Source organism: Colius striatus, chromosome 1 (assembly GCF_028858725.1).
Source record: "Colius striatus isolate bColStr4 chromosome 1, bColStr4.1.hap1, whole genome shotgun sequence".
NCBI classification, from domain to species: Eukaryota; Metazoa; Chordata; class Aves; order Coliiformes; family Coliidae; genus Colius; species Colius striatus.
This window is the reverse complement of record NC_084759.1, coordinates 112,108,262-112,126,985: the sequence shown is the minus strand read 5'-3', so window position 1 is coordinate 112,126,985 and position 18,724 is coordinate 112,108,262. Positions and strand designations below refer to the sequence as shown.

General features: G+C 37.9%; 1 protein-coding gene across 3 annotated transcripts in view; it reads left to right on the top strand.

Moving 5' to 3' along the window:
- Window positions 1–18,724, top strand: part of EPHA3 (EPH receptor A3) — a 228,443-nt gene that overhangs the window by 152,351 nt on the left and 57,368 nt on the right. For all 3 annotated transcript variants that reach the window (XM_062003347.1, XM_062003338.1, XM_062003357.1), the window contains exons 4-5: window positions 1,172–1,327; window positions 1,795–2,130. In XM_062003347.1, coding sequence (XP_061859331.1) covers window positions 1,172–1,327; window positions 1,795–2,130 — 492 coding nt within the window. The remainder of the gene's footprint in view (window positions 1–1,171; window positions 1,328–1,794; window positions 2,131–18,724) is intronic.

Here is an 18,724-nt window from a genome sequence, read left to right as displayed (position 1 = left end):
CCTATTATTCTTTTTTAAAACGTTATGATCGTAAAGAGAATGTATTGGGGTTTTCCTGTCGTGCCTGTATGTTAAGCAGTGTCTGCTGTGGAACTGGCGTGTAGCAAAAGGTGAAGGCATTTTAAGATGTGCTCCTTTTTCTTCCCATTGTCTGTTTGTATATGGTCGTTGTAGGTATGAGTACAGAGCTGCAGGCAACTGGTGTCAGCTGGAATATTTTTACTTGCTAAAATCCATTTGAAGAAGAGTGGGTGTTTTGAGGAGACTCAGCAGATGAACTGCACAGTTTGCTGATTCTGATTTTGGTCTCTTTTTTTTTTTATTATTATTTTCAGATGGTGATATCATCTTGGTGGAAAGAAGTCAATGGGCTTATTTCACTGCATGGGTTTTTCATAAAAAGTTATTTGCTAAATTGGTCATTTCTGTTACTTCTAAGGCTGTTTTCTTCTGATGCAATCACAGCCTTGAATCAGTCAAAAATGCAACAGGAGCCAAAACAGAGGGAGCATGCCTGTGTTAATGAACCACGACCACTGGGAGGTTTTCAGAAGCAGTTTTTGTGGGTTCAAGCACCATCCCTAGAGGACTAGGATAATGTAACAATCATCTTCCTCATACAGACCATGACAGTTTCTGATAGTGTCAGGAGGAGCTTGTTGAGCCCGATGCATAGTCCTTCAGAAACTGAATAGATCTTTCACTGTTCAGGTTATTTTCTTGGGTTTGGCTTACTTAGTTGTCCTGAACTGAAAAGTTCAGTTAGCGTGCCCTTGTAATCAAACCTTGGCAGCAGAGGGAGGATAAAATTAGCTTCCTGTGCAGGATAGGGCCAATGTTTTGGTTAATTAACCAGAAGAAAAGAAAAACAAGTGAAGTTCTCAAAATGCAACATAGAAGATGTTTCTGGATGTTTAGTGGAGCAATACACCATTTTATTTTTCAGGCAAAATTAAATCCAAATCCAAGTTGATGCATGAAGAGCTTTGTTCTGCCAAGAGGTTTTATTTCCATCAGTTTTCTCATTATGGGAAAAATCTGTATTTTCAAACCATAAAAGTCTGCAAAATATGATCTATATGTGGATAGTTCCCAGGGCGGTAACGAAGTCGCATGTTCAAATCAAGGAAATGTCCATGGAATTTAAAACTATACTCCTGTTATTTTGCAGCTTGTCGACCTGGGTTCTACAAAGCCTCTGCCGGCAACGTGAAGTGTGCCAAATGCCCACCTCACAGCTCTACCTATGAAGATGCATCTCTGAACTGCAGGTGTGAAAAGAATTACTTTCGCTCTGAGAAAGACCCTCCATCCATGGCTTGCACCAGTGAGTAGCATCATTATGCTCGGGGCTGTCATTCTTGCTCCTCCATCTGCATCTCAGCAGCTTGCTTGCTTCCTCTCATGTCCCATTGCAGTCAGCCATCCACTGCCTCCCATTTCTTGTTACATGTTGGACAGGCTGCCAAAACAATGATGGGCTGAGTCTCTATTTTCATCTTATCTTTCTTATTCTCTGTCAGACTCCAGAAGGAGACATAGAATTTTTAAACTGCTACTAATATTTTCAGCCCTCAGTCCTGAACTGCACCCTGAGGGTACTGTCTATCTATAAGAAAACATGGTCCTTGATAGTTTAGATCTATAGTCCAGTTAAATACTTCAGGAGCCTCTACTGGAAATAACGAGAAGAGTTTGGTTATTTGTGTTTTGGCTTTTGTAATTTTGCATCCTTGTCACTCCCATCTTACTACAGAAAAGCTCATCCCTCTGATTTCCTGCTTCCTTTTATAGGACCACCATCTGCTCCAAGAAATGTTATCTCAAACATCAATGAGACATCTGTTATCCTGGACTGGAGCTGGCCTCTTGACACTGGAGGTCGGAAAGATGTCACTTTCAACATAATTTGCAAGAAGTGTGGAGGAAACATCAAGATGTGTGAGCCGTGTAGTGACAATGTACGATTCTTACCCCGTCAGACTGGACTCACCAACACCACGGTGACAGTAGTGGACCTCTTGGCACACACCAATTACACTTTTGAGATTGATGCGATCAATGGTGTATCTGACTTGAGTATGCTTTCCAGACAGTTTGCTGCTGTCAGCATCACAACTAATCAGGCTGGTGAGTCCCTTTCCAATTACCCTTTCTTTATTCAAAACTACTGAGGTGTATGTACCTTTAGTTTTTTTCCATATTTTACAGGAGTTACTCTGACTGCCCTTGTGCTTCGGTAACTAATTGACTTGAATATGCTAGCAAAAGTAAAAGCAGAAACAAACCCAGTGTGTGTTGCTGTCAAAGGACCTGGCAGCATGACTGTTATGATTAACTCTCAGTTCCTAGTTAATAGTCTTTAATAACAGACTCACATGATGCCTTAGCTGGAATATGTTTTATTAATAAAACCAGATTTTAATAAAACACTCATTTCAATAATCTCTAACATAAATTACTGTAGTAATTTTAGTGATTAATTTTGATTAAATAGAAGTGAAAAAATTCTTTGATGTTAGTCACATAAAAAGCTAACATTAAATTAGAGAGCTTTAAAACACTGCTTTTTTTTTTCCCTTTACAAGTTGTCTCACCAACTCTGAATTACTGCCAATGTGATGGGGGTGTGGAGCTGAATACTGAATTAGTTCCTAGTGTCGTAGTTGATAATGTACAAAGGACTGCTCCGCTTCTGTAGAGACGCATTGAAGTCATTGAGGCCCTGCATAAGCACAGCAGTATGCCCTGACTGTCAGATGATAGCTTTTGCACTCCTGCACTATTCTACCATTTGCTTCTCATATGACAAGGTTCCCTTTATCTGCAAGATGTGAAGAATCTAGACTTTTCTCTAGCATATGTTTAGGTACTCTTTTTTTAGGAACAGTGATTGCCAGTGAAGAGAAAAACTAGATCTAGAAATTACTGTGGTTCTGTTCCATGTTCAGTATGTCTTTTCCCACCTCCTCCCATCCCACACCTATCCCCAAAATACCAACATTTCTTGTCTTACTCAAGGCATGAATCGAGTTCACATTGTTCTAAGTAGACATTCTTCTAGTCGGATAGATATGTTATTACAATGTTTTTCATTCTAGGAGATATATCTCTTCTCCTCAGATCACAGATCAGCTTTAGTGGGAGACATAAAAATGTGAGAACACTGTTTCCTGACAGCAGTCACTATATTTCCAAATGTCCTGGAGAACTGCTTAAATATGTAGTAGAGAGAGAGGGGCAAATCTACCTAACTGAAACATCATCTAATGATCTCTTTCTCATCTAGATATTTACTTCAGCTCTGAAACGTGCATTTTATGTTCATTCCAAACAATTTGCTACCACTACAGTTACATATCTTGGATGTTTGTGGCAGAAACTTGAGTAGCCTTTATAAAGTTTCTCTCTTTTCTTCTGGTTTTGTTTGTTTGTTTGTTTTTATATGAGAGATACAGCTTTTCAGCCTGCTCATCATTGTAGCTATTAGAAGTCACATGGGGATGATTCATAGAGTGAACTGTCTGGGGTCAGTGAAAGGTATCTCTCTGCAGAAGCCTCCTTCTTTGCAGTGTGCTTCTCCACGGCCCAGAGCTAGCTGCCTTTGTACTGCGATTCAAGGTGGATTTTGGTTTTGTTTTGGAACTCAGAGTTCCTATGACGTGTCAGAGTCAATGTATTTCTGGCAATACCACCTTTGTTTAATGCAATCCACAGGATGGCTAAGCAGTTTGTTTGTTTGTTTCTATTTTTATGCATAGCCCATTTTTGCTTTAAGTACATTTAGATAGCGTGGGTTGCTACAGGTGTAACTGTGCTCTCTTGATCATGCTTATTGGTTTACTATATTAGAATTCCCCTAGAAGTTCTGCAAGTTGCTAAAATTAGACCTTAAATATGTCTATAAGTAACCTTTTAAAGCATAATTACAAAAATGCAGTTTCTCTTCATTCTCTTCGTGGTTAGCATATTTTTAGCTAATGTCATACTTAAATACCTGATCAGGGCAAGAAAGGAGAAAGTCTGAAGATCTTAGATTACATTTTAATTAAGGATTTAATTGTGGGACATTTCAGAAAAAAAAGAATAAAAGCTCCATTGATCTGAATCCATAAGAGACCAAAAATCTACAAAAGCCAGTCATGACTCCAGGGCTACTTTTTGTGCTGTCTGACTTTAGGTACATTCCTTCAAGGACAGGGGTATCCACCAGTTGTTTAAAGCTTTGATTAAATGACTAAGCTCTGCTTGGCTCAAGGTTGTAGGAGAGGTGTATTGCTTTGGGAGATTGTTCTGTGGATTAGGAATCACAAGAGATGATACCCTACGGTATGGGAAGATGGATCTTGTGGACAGAGCTCCTGGCAAAGCCTGCAGGAAGGAACAATGTTAGTTAGTAGGCCATGTGTTTTGGAGAGACAAAGTATAGAAGGTCCCTACAACTCAGATCTTCTCATTCTCTCCTGTATCCATGCTATTTCACATCTGCCAGCCTTGATGTGAGAGGCCTATACCTTTGCAATGGCTATGATAAATCCATGTTCTTTTTTGCAAGCACTGTTAGGGCCCACCCCAGCTTAGTTGAAAACTGTTCCACAAAGCGTTCCCCACCCATTCAAACAAGCAGTTTTCAAGTGTGTGAGTTTCAAAGAGCCTGAGGCAGAGCTGAAGAATATTTTATGTTTTCTAATTATTTAAAAAAAAAAAAAAAGAGATTTTTATGGCAGTTCTCTTGGTGGTAAGAATCAGACATTGTACCTCTTCAGATGAACTCAGTTCAAGACAGGCACCAATTGGTGTCATGTTTGCTGAGTTTCTGGGCTCCAAAGGCTCACTGGAAATTGAATAAACATTTGTTTCCATGTTTCTCACCATAAACATAGATATTTCTGCCTATTAATCCATCACCAGCCTAACAGATCAGAATGTACATAGTTCTAATTTTCTGTAATGCAGCAATCGAGAGATCAGTCAGAGTGTTAAAATAAATTCAGCTGATGTTAGCAGTCAGTCAATTTGCACAGAAGCTCCTTTTTTGTATGTAAACAGATCATGTATACATATTGGTACGCATGATTTAAATTTACATATACCATAGATATATACACATACAAAAAAGTCACCTTAAATATTTCTGAAAAATTCACTGATACCTTTACAGTGACTCTGAGTTCTAAAGTCTGGAACTAACAATATCTTGGATTGTTAGTTACGAGTTTTCTTGGGAGTTTTCCTGGTCTAGAAGTAAAGATGTGCTTCATTGTCACTTGAAAGGTTTGAAACATCCAGACTCTGATTCTGCTGATGCTGTGGATGCAAGAAGGATAATACATGTTACAGTACAAAACTACTGTAAAGCCAAAATCCAGTCCCCTAAGTTGAAGGAAATCAGAACCATTTCAGAAGATGGATTAGGTTTGTTCTTCCAACTGTTTAGCCTGAGTTTTTCTGCACTTTCTTGCACTTTGTTTTCCTTCCCTTCCAGCAAATGTTAATAAGCGGCCATCTCTGAAAAAAAACCCACCATAGATAGGTATGACACTGCAATATTTCTCATTCCTGTGAGTCTTTCTGTCTTTGTTGTGGAAGTAAAAGAGAAAAGGCATATGTTTGTATTTAATGTAGTTTGTTCATCATCATCTTTGATTGCACTGTAATATATACCTTTGATTGGCACCGGATGCAGCTTCCACCAAATTAAATTGAAGCATTCTGCTGCTGTCCAAAGGAGGCTCTCACCTCATGTCAGTATGTTGTACCACACAGATGTTAGCACTTATAAGAACCATAGAACCATAGAATGATAGGGGTTGGAAGACACTTTTAGAGATTATCTAGTCCAACCCCCCTGCAGAAGCAACTCCACCTAGATCAGGTAATAACACCAAAAGGGTTAGTGGCTGCTACAAGACAGAGTATGGAATTTGGTACTGCTACTGGTGGTGTGCTGATTGTGAATGTGCCACACAGCGAGGCTGACAGCCATGCCACTCTGCCCAGCTTGTTGCTAGCATGATCAGCCGTCTGGCACAGATATTCTAGGTTTGCTGGCTTTTTATGAAAACAGATTATGAGCTTTTTAAAAATGCCTTTTTCTATAAAGACAAGAGAATTGTCTAGTCCTTCAAGCTTTATAAATAATCCAAAAAGAAATGACATCCAGTCCCAACCAGAGTTGTTCTGTGTTTAGTGCCTTTGCACTGTAGCAAGCAGGAAACTCACACCAGAACCCAGGAAGGTTTCAAACAGAGATTAGGTGTAGAATTCACTGAGGGAAGGCTAAGGTTTGGTAGGGACAACACAATCATGCTACTGGGTAATCTATTTACAAAAATGAGGGAGGAGGTGTTCCGATGTAAAACACGGCCGTTGGTCAGGGACATATATGAGTCGATTATGTTTTGCAGATGCTGCATGAGAAAGTAACAGTTTTTCTGCCCTATCACTGCTTTTATGATATCACACTGTCACACAGGTTGTAGGTATGACTCAGGAATGCTGAGGAAAATTATTAATTTCTTAATGAAGGATGTAATTGTCTTAACAGCACTTTAAAAAAGCATATTCTATGAAATGATCTTTGCAATCTAGAAGAGACAAGGAGGGCTTTCAGAACTTGCAGAAGTCTCCACTATTATTAGATACTGATCTATTAGGTAATACTTAGAAAGCCTTACCCTTCTTGCTGGTATCTCAGCACACACTACCCCCATCCTTTCCTCCAGGCAGATCTCATGAGAAGGTTCACCATACAAGAACTGCTTCTGTTTATTTGATCTAAAATCTGTTTGATTAATTTTGTTTGGCTTTGCATTCGTTAGTTTTAGCAGCTGTAAACTTATACAAACAATATGATAGTGACTTGTCTAATAAATAATAAATACAATTCTTGCTCTATTTGTTGTGTAAAACAAAACAAATAATGAAAGCATCCTGAATCTGTTGAAACTTGAGAAGGTCCTGAAGTGAGCAATAACAAATAACACTTACTATATGCCTGAAAAGAGCAGCACTTACAGTCTAACAAATAAATATGTTACCTGTGTAAGAAGAACCTATGTAAGTCTATTGGCTATAAGCATGTATCTAATGCTAAAAAAATACTTAACTGCCTAAGAGCTAGGTCAGAATAAAAGGCATTCACTGGTCATTACCTTTAAAGGCTCCGCTTTTAACTAGAGGCGTTAGAATTGTTTTTTAAGGAATTCTTATTCTAGATCTATGTCCCAAAGTTGAATGACGTGTAAAATTGATGCAGAACATTTCCCCAAGAGTCACATTTTTGTCATTGTGAAAAGGTTTAGAGTCTTTTTATTTTCCTAACTTTATAGAATGTAATTATGGTGAGCTTCCATCAGAACACTATTTTCAATGTCAATCTTGAGCATTTCTGGAGCATTCCTGGAGCTGGGTGCATCCTACACTGGAGGAGAACTAACCCTGTGTGCAAGTACATGCTGGAGGCCAGGTGGCTGGAAAGCATCTTTGCAGAAAAGGACCTGGAGGTCCTGGTAGAATATGTGGGACTGCAGTAGGAAGAGGACTACTAGTGAGTTGAGGGAGATGATCCTTCTCCTCAACACTGGTGAGGCCACATGTATGTTCAGCTTAACCCCCACCCAGTCTGAGGGAGACATGGATATACTGAGGCAAGAACAGTGAATGGTCACTAAGATTATTAAGGGAGAGGAAAATCTGCCACGGAAGGAAAGGCTAAGAGAAGGGGCACTACCTGGTCTGGAGGAGGGGAAGCTCAGGAGAATCCTCTCAATGCATAAAAAGGCAGTATGGGAGGGTGTAAAGGAAATAGAGACAGATTCTCCTCAGTGGTTCTTAGTGACAGGACAGGAAGCAATGATTGCAAACTAATTACAAGAAATTCAGTTTAAATATAGGAATAAAACTTGTTTTACTCTAAATGTGATTGAGTATTGGAACAGGTAGCCCGAAGAGATTGTGGCATCTCCATCTGTAGAGATATTTAAAGCCTGACTAGTTAAGATGCCAAGCAACCTCTTCTGGCTGCCCCTGCTTTCAGATCAGATGATCTGCAGAGGTCTCTTCCCACCTCAATCCGTGTGAGCTAATCGTGTATACTGTGAAGAATACAGTGGCAAGTGGAAGGAAATCTGATAAGGGACAGATCAGTAATTACTGTCTTCTTTTAACTCTGACCTTTCCATCCATGTAGCAAAGCCTTCTCAATGAAATTTGAGGGAGTAAACTCCCAGTACACTTACTCATGTTGGAAAGAGAATAAACCCATGGTTGCAGAGGGCCTGTAAACCACAATATACCTGCTTCAAAGAAATTCGGGAGAATATTGCTAAATTATTTTATTTTCATTTAGCAATGATAACCTCAAAACTCTTAGCATTTGTCACAGCACATAAACTTTATGCATACACGAATATGGAAAACTTAAGTAGGCTTGGTTTGTTTTACAGAATACATCCATAAGATTAAATGGCTTTAAAGGAAGAGATTTGATTTAGTTAAATTGACTGTGGATTACCACCTCCTTCCTAAGCTTTTTCAGCAGAGAGCCTGCAGGATCCAATCTTACTCATCTGTGTGTTGTACAGCATACTCTGTGCTATGGTACTATAGCAAACAGCTATGGTACTCTCCCTTGGAGTCAGCAATGAATAGACTGAGACCTACTCTCCACTAACTAGCTTTCCTTGTGTGAATAATAGGATGCTTGATTACAGGGGGAAGCAGTTTAAAATTGCATATGAGCATTTCGGTTAAACTACTGCAAACCTTTGTTTAGTCATATTTTTGTTACTCTAAGAACTGGTTTTTTTCCTATTAAATTAATTGGTGGGAGACTCTAAAAGATGACTGTGCATTTTGAGATTTAAACTGATCTGAACAAATTAGTTTACATTAGTACATTACATAGTTTTACTATGGAGACAGGTAACTTATGTTTGAAGATGTATTTGGGCTTTCTAGCTGTAAGAACTGTGTAAGCTCTAGAATATTAACTGTTGTCCCAAGAGAGCTTATATAAAGTTTTTACTTTAATTTTTATGTACTGTATTCAAATAGGTCTGAGTTACCATGAAGGGTAGCAAATCTAGTTATCCAGGTTAGACCAGAGGGGCCACAGGGACAAAACTCTGTAAAGTTAGATAGGAACGAGGAGGTTATGTCTGTGGCCCTCTTTTTGTGACAGAATTTTCCTCAGTAGAGCAGCTACTCTATATCAGGATGAATATTCTGTCTCCAGACCTCAACTTTGCATATACATCTTCATGAGCTCATACCCCTTCCATTGTTTCTGATACAATTCGATGACCAGAGATCCAGCAAAATAATTATTGGAAACAAAGTCCAGTGAAAATAATTAACTTTTCTGTATTTTCTAAATATACCCATGCTGATACTCAAATCTTTTTTCATTATACCTCAGGTCTTTACTGCATGCCTGCATGATAATAAAATAGATTGGGTTTTTTAATCACTGAAAGCATAGTGTTATAGCTTTAAACGTAGGTTTCTGTTTAATTAGTTCTTAAGAACTTAAGACCTTGTAAACTGTGTTCTCAACATTACAGCTCCAAATGGTCACAGCAAATGGGTTCAGCTATGCTAAGCCAGTGCCAGTGCTGAATTGATTACAAAGAGTTTGTGCTGTCATATATTCTGGCATCAGGAGAGGAACAAAGGGGACATATGGTAACAAGAGCCTCCCTCAAACTCTACCCTCAGTTCAGCCCAGCTCTTCCACAAAACCTTCACTCATCTGCTGTAGAAAGAAATGCAAAAGGGACACAGGAGAATTTTTGTGGGCTAATTCCACCTAGAGATGTCAGTCTTTTCCTAGCAACTATAGAAAGTCATTGTGCCTTTCAGTTAAGTGCCTAAAAGTATCTAAATCTGAGTTTTGATCGCTCCCCACAATTCAGTTTTGCATTTGTAAAGGGTTTATTCCTTTCTTTGTGTAGCTCTTTTCATATAGGAATCTGAAAGAGAATAACCACTCCTGGATCCAAACTGTGACATCCACACACAGCTACAGTGTAAAGAATACCCAAAACCCAGATAACCCCTATATCATCTCAGGCTTCCCTAGAGGAGCAGTAGTCTGATTTTCAGAAGTCTCCTCCTACTATCTTTTATATTGAAAAGATGTAGGAAGACAGATGACCACAACAGTAGCTGTGCATGTGCACTTCTATGTGACAGTATCAGGTCTGGAAGTTGACTCAGTAATGTACCAGGAGGAAATCTGTTCAAAAAAGTCTTGATAATAAAACCGACCCATAAGTACAGAAATTAGCATCATTGGGAGGAGACTCTTAAAGGGTAGATACAGGTGGTTGTAATACCTTGATCTACATATGTTACTTGTAGATGGAAAATTTCAAGCCATCCTTTAATTTCAGCTTGGGGGATAAGCATTTAAAATGGAGAAAGAATTGGTGAATTTCTTAGTGCCTTTGTAAGCAAAGAATCCCTTGGCTCTCAGAAGAAGTTTTTAAAACCTCATCAGAACTAGAATTTTATTTGCCTGAAATCTGTGTCTTCAAGGGAGTAAATTCAGCAACAAGTTGAACACCAAGCTTTATTTCAATATGTCTTTGATTACTCGCAAGAACTGCAATGCTGTTTATGTGTTCAGCCTTTTTTCTGTTAAGCTAGACTGCATTGTTTTCAGCTCACAAATGATGTGTGATGCTCCCTGTTTAAATAAAATCCATATTTAGAAAGGGTTGTGTGCGCTTTACAATCTGTATGCTAAGACAGGTCCCTTAAGTAGATCTGTCTTCTAAGAGAGACAATTTGAGAAAGCCACAGATGTTCAATGCCTGATATATTTATTTCTTTCCCTATGGTCCTTATAAAAAGGACAAGAAGATAGACTTATTAAAAGTGAACTAATGACATGATGTAGGGAGTCTCTGGTTCACTGACTGTTATTACAGCTGTACCCCATTACGTACTGAATACCTAGGACATGCTTGGTTTTTTGAATGACATTTATCTTTTGAGTTTCAAACATTCCTGGCATAAATAAAGATTTTACGCTTTTCAAATGTGTTTTACAGTTCAGCCCAGAGGCTATTCAAGGATCATTTTAACTTAATAAAACTCCTCCTTTAGGGAAATAAAAGGGAAGTGTTTTAACAATGTCACTCCATGCATAGCCTGTTATTAGCTAGAGACGCTCTGCCTGCAAAGCCTTTGATCCCTTTTCCCCTGGATGTCAAGGAAGCTCTGCCAAGGCTTCAAAGTCTGTGACATACATTGGTCTCTTCTGTGAACACACAGTCCTCATGTGAATGCTCGTGACCTTAGAGAAAGTTCACAGGTGATGTCTGTACCTCAGCTAGTCTTTTTCACTTCAGCTACCTTTTCCAGAGGTCACGCTGAAATTGTATTTGGCACTCAGTAGATAATGGTTTTCTCTAATTCCTTGTATTACATACAGTCTTAAACGTGAGGCTACATGTGGATCCTCATTTAATATATCGGTTTTGCAAAATAGTGAAAATAAGGAAATGTAGGTAAGCAGGGTGCTTAGCACTCATTGAAGTAATATTCCTTAGAACTCAGGCTCTCCTTCGTTTATCTGTGTTAACATTCTCAGTAAGGAAATAGTCTACGTTCCTTTTGATCATAAACAAAACTATCAGCTTCCCTTACTTCTTGAAACCATTCCACCTAGACAATTCTCCAGCTGAGAACAGTTGGAAAAAAAAAAAAGTTACTTGTTTCTTTGGGTTTGTGGACTATTCCTGTCAATAGGTATTATTATTGCCATAATTATTTTTAAAGCATTTTAATATAAAACCAAATTATAGTTTAATGTACCCCTGCATGTTACAGTCTTTGCATCCATGACTCAGACCAATTGCATGAGCTGATCTGAGTCTGAGGACATGCCATCCTGCTTTTGAAGCCAGTAGACCTGGTACTGAAAATTAAAGATTCTGATGCTTCTCTCTAGTGTCAACTTCCCCATGTTGTGAGGAAAGCATCCTTGGAATTTGTAAGTTTGACATCAGAAATCCCTAAGGAAATTCCTTGCTTCTTTTTACATATCTTGCCGTGTCTAATTCTACAGCAAAATACATAAGAGATTTTTTCTAGCACTCCTTATAATAAACTGTGTTTCTGTATATAAAGAAACAAAATCCAAACAAAAATAACAATGAAATCACTCTAAAATCCAAAAGAAAGTTAAAGGAGACATGATCATCTTTCAAGCCAGTTCCATGAGAGCTTCTCCTGTCCTGGTTAGCCTTTGCAAAATCAAGTGGTCCATGCAAAATCCATTTGTGAAACTACCAAAGAATGATGGTGCAAGAAGTCTGAGAAATACTGTTTCCATTCACAGTATTTTCTGACCAGGTTGAAAAGACTGATGAAACTTGCTGATAGACTAGTTCAGGAGCTCTTGTTGATTACTTAAAAGGAGAAATACTTTATATCATAAATTAATTACCTGAAGGCAATTGTCTTCTCCAGATTTGGGTACTGGCATTTCTAGATATAGTTCTTAAGTATGCTTGTTAAATTATGAATGAGATTTCTCTGGTTAACAACTAAGTTTTCAGAGAAAGGGAAAGCCTACTGAGCACCTGACAGTTGAGGTTATGGGCATGGTGAACAAATTCTTCTTTTTGAAAACTTCACACCAGGAAGCCTAAGGCTCCAACGTCCTATAGATTAATGTAACAATGGGGTAGGGAAGGCAAAGCAAAACTGTTTATTTTATTCTGATATGGTCTTAAACACATTCAGTGAAAAATATGAAGTATTGGGAAGCTCCCACCATCACAGTCTCAAACAGAGAACAGAACATTTGTGTTATGAGTACCTTTGAGCCAAATCCTTAGAAAAGCATATACAGTATTTGTCTCCTCTCTAAAATAACATCTGTGAACACCATGGCACCATAATTTTTAGTTTCTGAGTGCCTTGTGCAGCCTGATACTTCCCAAATGGATATGGCGTTTCCATGATTTATTACACACATGTTAAACATATGAGCAAGTCTTACATTTTGTTTGCTCTCTGGAAGGTGTTTGCTATCTCTTTTAATAAAAAGAGGGAGAAATGAGAACATGAATGTGCAACACTTAATGAAGTTTGCTTTTAATTTAGAATTTATTTGTAAGAGTGAGAAATGATCTCTGATAATCATTTGTCCAGTGACAGCTGCTGCGCAGAAGGGAAGTTTGCCTTTCTCTGTACTTGAGAGCGAAATCAAGCAGCTGCCTTTTAGTGTAACTCCTGCTGAAGCTGCTGGTTTTCCCCTTTCCAGTTCCCTGCCATCTTTCCTTTGTGGCACCTGTGCAATGCCCACAGCCACTCTGGAGTCTAACTGCATGCTGTAGTCCACCAGCCTCCAGATGCATTTGAGTACTTCTGCCAAATTACAGACAGTCATCCATTAAAGTAGGCATGAACAAATCCATCTTTAAAATTGTCCTATGTCTTTGGGAAATGTACACAGCTCCCACACACAGCTTTGTTTCATCCAAAGTTGGTCTGCTTCTATTTGTTCTTAAAGTTGTATCCTATTTCTTTCCTTCCACATTTTGATATGAGTAAACTCCTGGATCTTGATAGCCCTTTCCCAGAAGCTGGGAACCTTTTCACCCACTTCTTTAGGATTACATCCTGCTAGGATCTAGTCTAGATCTGGTGCAAGGGTCCTGTATGCTGTCATAGGCCTCTTGCGGTTGGGATGGCTAGATTCCTTGATGCCTGGTCTCTGGCAAACAGGGAAGGTGTGTTGTGTTCTGCCTGACAATCACCTAATGATGGTACAGAATCAGATGACATTTAACAGCCCAAGTCATAAAAATATATCTTGAGCCTGCTTCAACTCAAGGAAAAGGTGTGGAAACACAAACACAAGTGCTATGCTAGTTTAATTATGTGTCCTAGAGATTAAATAGCAAAGGACTGCATCTGCACACGCATTGAAGAGGTGGGTAATTGTATCTGGAAGAGGAGCATGTACAGTTTAGCAGCTTTCCAAAGTGCAGTTAAAGTGTAATTGTTTCCTCCTTACTTCTGCCTCCTGGAAGGCACCTGGGGACCCAGCACTGACTGAGCCTTCTTGGAATGTGCCCATGGGATCAGCCTGTTTTCAGCACAACTGCATAGAGGAATGCAGCACCTTTAACTGCACTTAACAGAGCAAGTAGATAGTAATGCCATTGGAAAAGGTTTAAAATCATGTAGCTCCTGCTTTCCATGAGCAGGCTTCTGTAATGAACCCTTGGATGTTAATACACAGACTAGATGTTAGAGATGTAAAGGATCCAAGGACAAATATTGCAGTTCATACAGACGTCATATTATTGTCATAACATCATGGACATGTAACATCATTATATCAATTTGCAAGTTGTTACTTAGGCCTCAGTTGTGAACTGAATACTGATTGGAAATGAAATCGTTGGATAAACTTAAAGATAGAAAGGCTGTTTCACAAAACCTCAGGTACTGGGTGGTTTTTTGCATGAGTGAAATGTGTATGTGTAGCATTATGAAAGCATAATGCTTACACTGAGGTAAGTTCTATCATGTGTCGTGACTATAGATTAGACTCCAGTTTTCTAGAGAAACTGCCTTTCAGCAAGAAATCACTTTGTTCATTCTAATGTTGGCATCTCTGCTTGGAATTGTATGATAGTTTTGTGGTTTGGACACTGGTCCTCTAAGACTTACAGATTTGGGCTTGAATCCCAGTGGATTTTACTGTCAGAGGCTGCAGTTTAAGTTTTCAGATTATGATCTTTATTTACTGCTCTTGTTCCACATTACCTCCCTGGAGACATCATAGACATTAAAGAAAATTTATACATTATATCAGATGACAGTATTATGATTAGGTAATAAAATCCTCAGTTTTCTAAAGAAAGAAGGAACAAGCCTTTCATTTATTCAGTAGTAGAAGAAGTAGGGGTTGCAATTTGGGTAATAAAGACAGTTCTTGTGGCTCAGATAGGTTCTTGATCACCGTCTTTCAGCATAGCTTGGAATATTTTACTCTGATGCTGATAGCTGGTTGCAAACAAAAGCTGGAAGTGAGTAGGCCATGGTCATTTTAGGATGAAATCCTTCCCTAACATTTAATTTGTGATCTAGAGACCTAACCAAGAAATGACAGGACTTTAAATGTTTCATCGGTTATACACACATGGCTTCCCAAAGTTAATACTGAGTTCTCACTGTCATAGGACAGGGAATTTTCTTTCAAGTGCATATAAGCATCTGTAAGTCAGTCACATATGAAAACAATAACCAAGGAATAAGGGAAATGTCAATAAGGAGATTTATATACAGCTGCTATTAAACCAGAGGAAAACAAATGATCTGTTGGGGTCAGTTTCGCTGGGAAATCAATTTGAGCAGAGTTTTATTGTCGTCTCTGCTAGATCCTTCATGTTATTTGCTTGCACCTTTAATAGTCATGACTGAGAAGGTTTTTACGCTTGTGAGTCTAAGCTCCCTGGATCATTGCGTTTGTTACCTTTTCAACATCCACATTCCCAGTTGTCACAAATGCTACCTAACAACACCGAGCACTCAAAGTATATTTCCCCTTGTAACTCTAGGGAGTTTTGAATGTTCATATTAACTGCTTGAACTAGTCATAAACCAGTTAGACTGTAGTACCAAGGAGTAGCCATCTGATGCATAAAAATGCCTCTGCATGCATTGTGTGTGGCTATTGAGAGTAAACCTCTCAATGCACAGTCATGCAAGCCTAAAGTTAATTATAAAAAAAAACCCAACAAATGTAATTCAGTGAAGTTAAAAGTGCTAATACATTAATAAAATCACCAATAAAAATGTGAACACATAGAGTTATACAAGCCACAGGATTTATCCCAAAATCACTAAAACAGCATTTCTTGAACTTCTTAGTTTAAAAAAGTAGTCTCCTTAAGTTTTACCTTGAAATGTTTGTGTTGCAACAGATAAATTAACCTAACTTTATGCTGTTATTGATGATGTAATATAATTTTTAAAACTTTAATGTGTCCTAAAAATCTTCATAGTCTGTCGTTATTCCCTAAACCATAGTAAAAAATTGGGGTTTTTTTCAGTGGAAGCTTCAGACGTTTAAAATATTTGTTCTAGCCTTCTGTTGGTGGACAATGCTGTTGTCTTCTAATTTTAAAAAGGAAAATCCTGGATCTGCAATGAAAAATGGCTGTCCTAAGTATGAGATACTTCTGTTCCTATTTGTAGCCTGATTTTTTAATTCAGTCTCATTCTATTGTAGTTATTTAATGATTTTCAAAAAACAAGAAGATTTTGGTTCTCTCTTTCTCATACAGAAGACTAAGGACTATTTGCATTGCTGTTCATGGTGATGTTTTCAGTGGTTAATGTTATAAACTTCCTTCAGCTGTGGTTTCTTTCTTTCTTTCCTAGATATTCAGACTGTTTCCAGTAAATAGTAAAATACAGTAACTGTGTTGCTTTGGTGAGATGGGAGGATTACTTGTGTTCCAAAATGGAAATTAAGGCTGACTTCTGCCTAGAGACATTTAGGACCCAGTTTATAAGTTTTGATTTGTTACATGGTGTTCTAGGGATGCATATAAAAAGAAATTAAGTTCATAGTCTAAATGTTTAACCAGATGAAAAATGTATATAAGATTAAAAATTAAAATCAAGTTACAAATACAAATCTTCCCTTCTGAACATGAGTAGCTATCCTCTAGATATAAAGCTGACCACCAAAATATCTGAAGACACTGTTCCTTTATGTGCTGAAGATTAATGCCTTAAAACCAGGTAACTTTTCTAGTCCACATAGTTAAGATAGTGATTTAAATGAGTTTGGAACACAAACTTTCCACAATGTCCTGGCATGCAGTGCAGTGTTGCAGAACTCAGTTATTTTCTGCGTGTAGAATTAAAGATCCTGAAACTTTGTGTTCCTTGTGATTGTCACCCCCTCGCCTTTGACCATGCAGTCATGTCTTTCAGGCACTCAGCATGTATAATTCCTAAGTAGCTTTGGGAACCCTGGGGATTAGAAAAATTATATCAATGTTTTATAATGTTATTGATAACTGCAGAGCAGACACTTTTCTAATAAACTGCTGTGAGATAAGTTACTGGTAGAATCTACAGAGATGTGTGTAAATGAGCTCAAAATAATGAATACCATGTCAGAAGAAAGCTTTTTTTAAAGCACATCTGTATTGAAGCATATAAGATTATTTCAGCCTGCATTGAAAGTGTGGTTTATGTGCACAAATTACCATAATTTATTAGGGGAAAAGCCATTTCTGTTACTCATATATTAATTATTCATAAAATCTGTATTAATATTACCTTAATGGGAAGTGTTACCAGCTGGGGTACTGGGCTTGGCAGTCTAGTCACATACAAAAAATCAAAAAAGACAAATAGCTTGACTTCAAAAGAAGACATAAAAATGACTTACGGGAGCATAAAAGCAGCAAACATGAGTATGTGAGTTAGCATAGAGCTGGCTACAGTAGAGCAGTCCAGCCAGCTAACCACTTTGTGTTTTGGCTCTAGTACTGGTTTGTGCCTGAATGGAATTCAAGTGGAATTACTGAAAGATGTTTGTTACAAAACATACCTGTATATCTTCCCCAAATGCTTTTCAGCTCTTCGGCAAGCACAGATCTGGTGAGTCTGAATGAAATGAAAATGAGCAAAAACCAACGTACCAAAAAACCCACAAAAAAACTCCTCTAAAGTCTCATTTTGGAAATTTAAATTCAGGTTCTCATAAAGCTATTGTGAACCACATGACATGTGAAAATGCTGCTCAGAGGATCTGTCTCAACCCAAAACAGTTGTGGAAATGTGTACATATATGTCCGCTTGTGTGGGTGTATGTATCTTTCTAGACTCAATTAAAGAAGGATGTCAACATTTAAATTCTGACTCAAGTAGAAGGTATGTTTTGATGGAAGTTTAGCAAAATCAAACACCGAATGTGTTTTCCAAAATCTATTTTAACTAAGACTTCTTTTTTCCTGTATTTTCAAAGTTTTCTTACAGGAATGAAAACCCAAACAGAAAGGGCACTCGCTAATGCATGCAGATATGTAATTCCTGTAAAATGCAACTAGTTTTATATGAACAGTAAAGCTTTATAGGATTCAGCTGAAATTGAGTTGTTTAGATCAGCTGTAGTCTTTTTATTACGATAGCACAATGTTGAACTTATAAACACATTTGTTTTACATGTTCAGATAAAGGCTGTTCATTGATAAAGGATTTTAAAAAAAATGACAGTTACAACTCTCCATGTGTGATCTGTAAGCTATCATCTGATGATTTTTTTGCCAAAGCCATGGAAGAGAGGCATTTGCAGTGGGAATCTAACCCAAAAGAAACAGAAAAAAAGAATTTAAAAAGTTGCATAGCTTTCAGTGAGTCCAGGAAATCGAGGCCTGGTCTTGAAAAAACGCATAGAACTGGGTGGTCTAAAGCTGAACTGATGTTCAAGAATCTTAGGTAATTATTAGTTTTTTCTGCAATGTTGATACTACTTCCAAATTTTGAATGAGTCTGTGGTATGCAATCAATTGTTATGCCTGACTGATTAATACAGATCAGAAATGAGATTATTTTGCAGGGGTTTTTTTTCTTCAAATTTCATATTCAAAGAAATGTGGTAAAGGAAAAATGTATATAGGAACAATGTCTATCTAGAAAACTTACCAAATAATGTTATAAAAGATGCTGTATT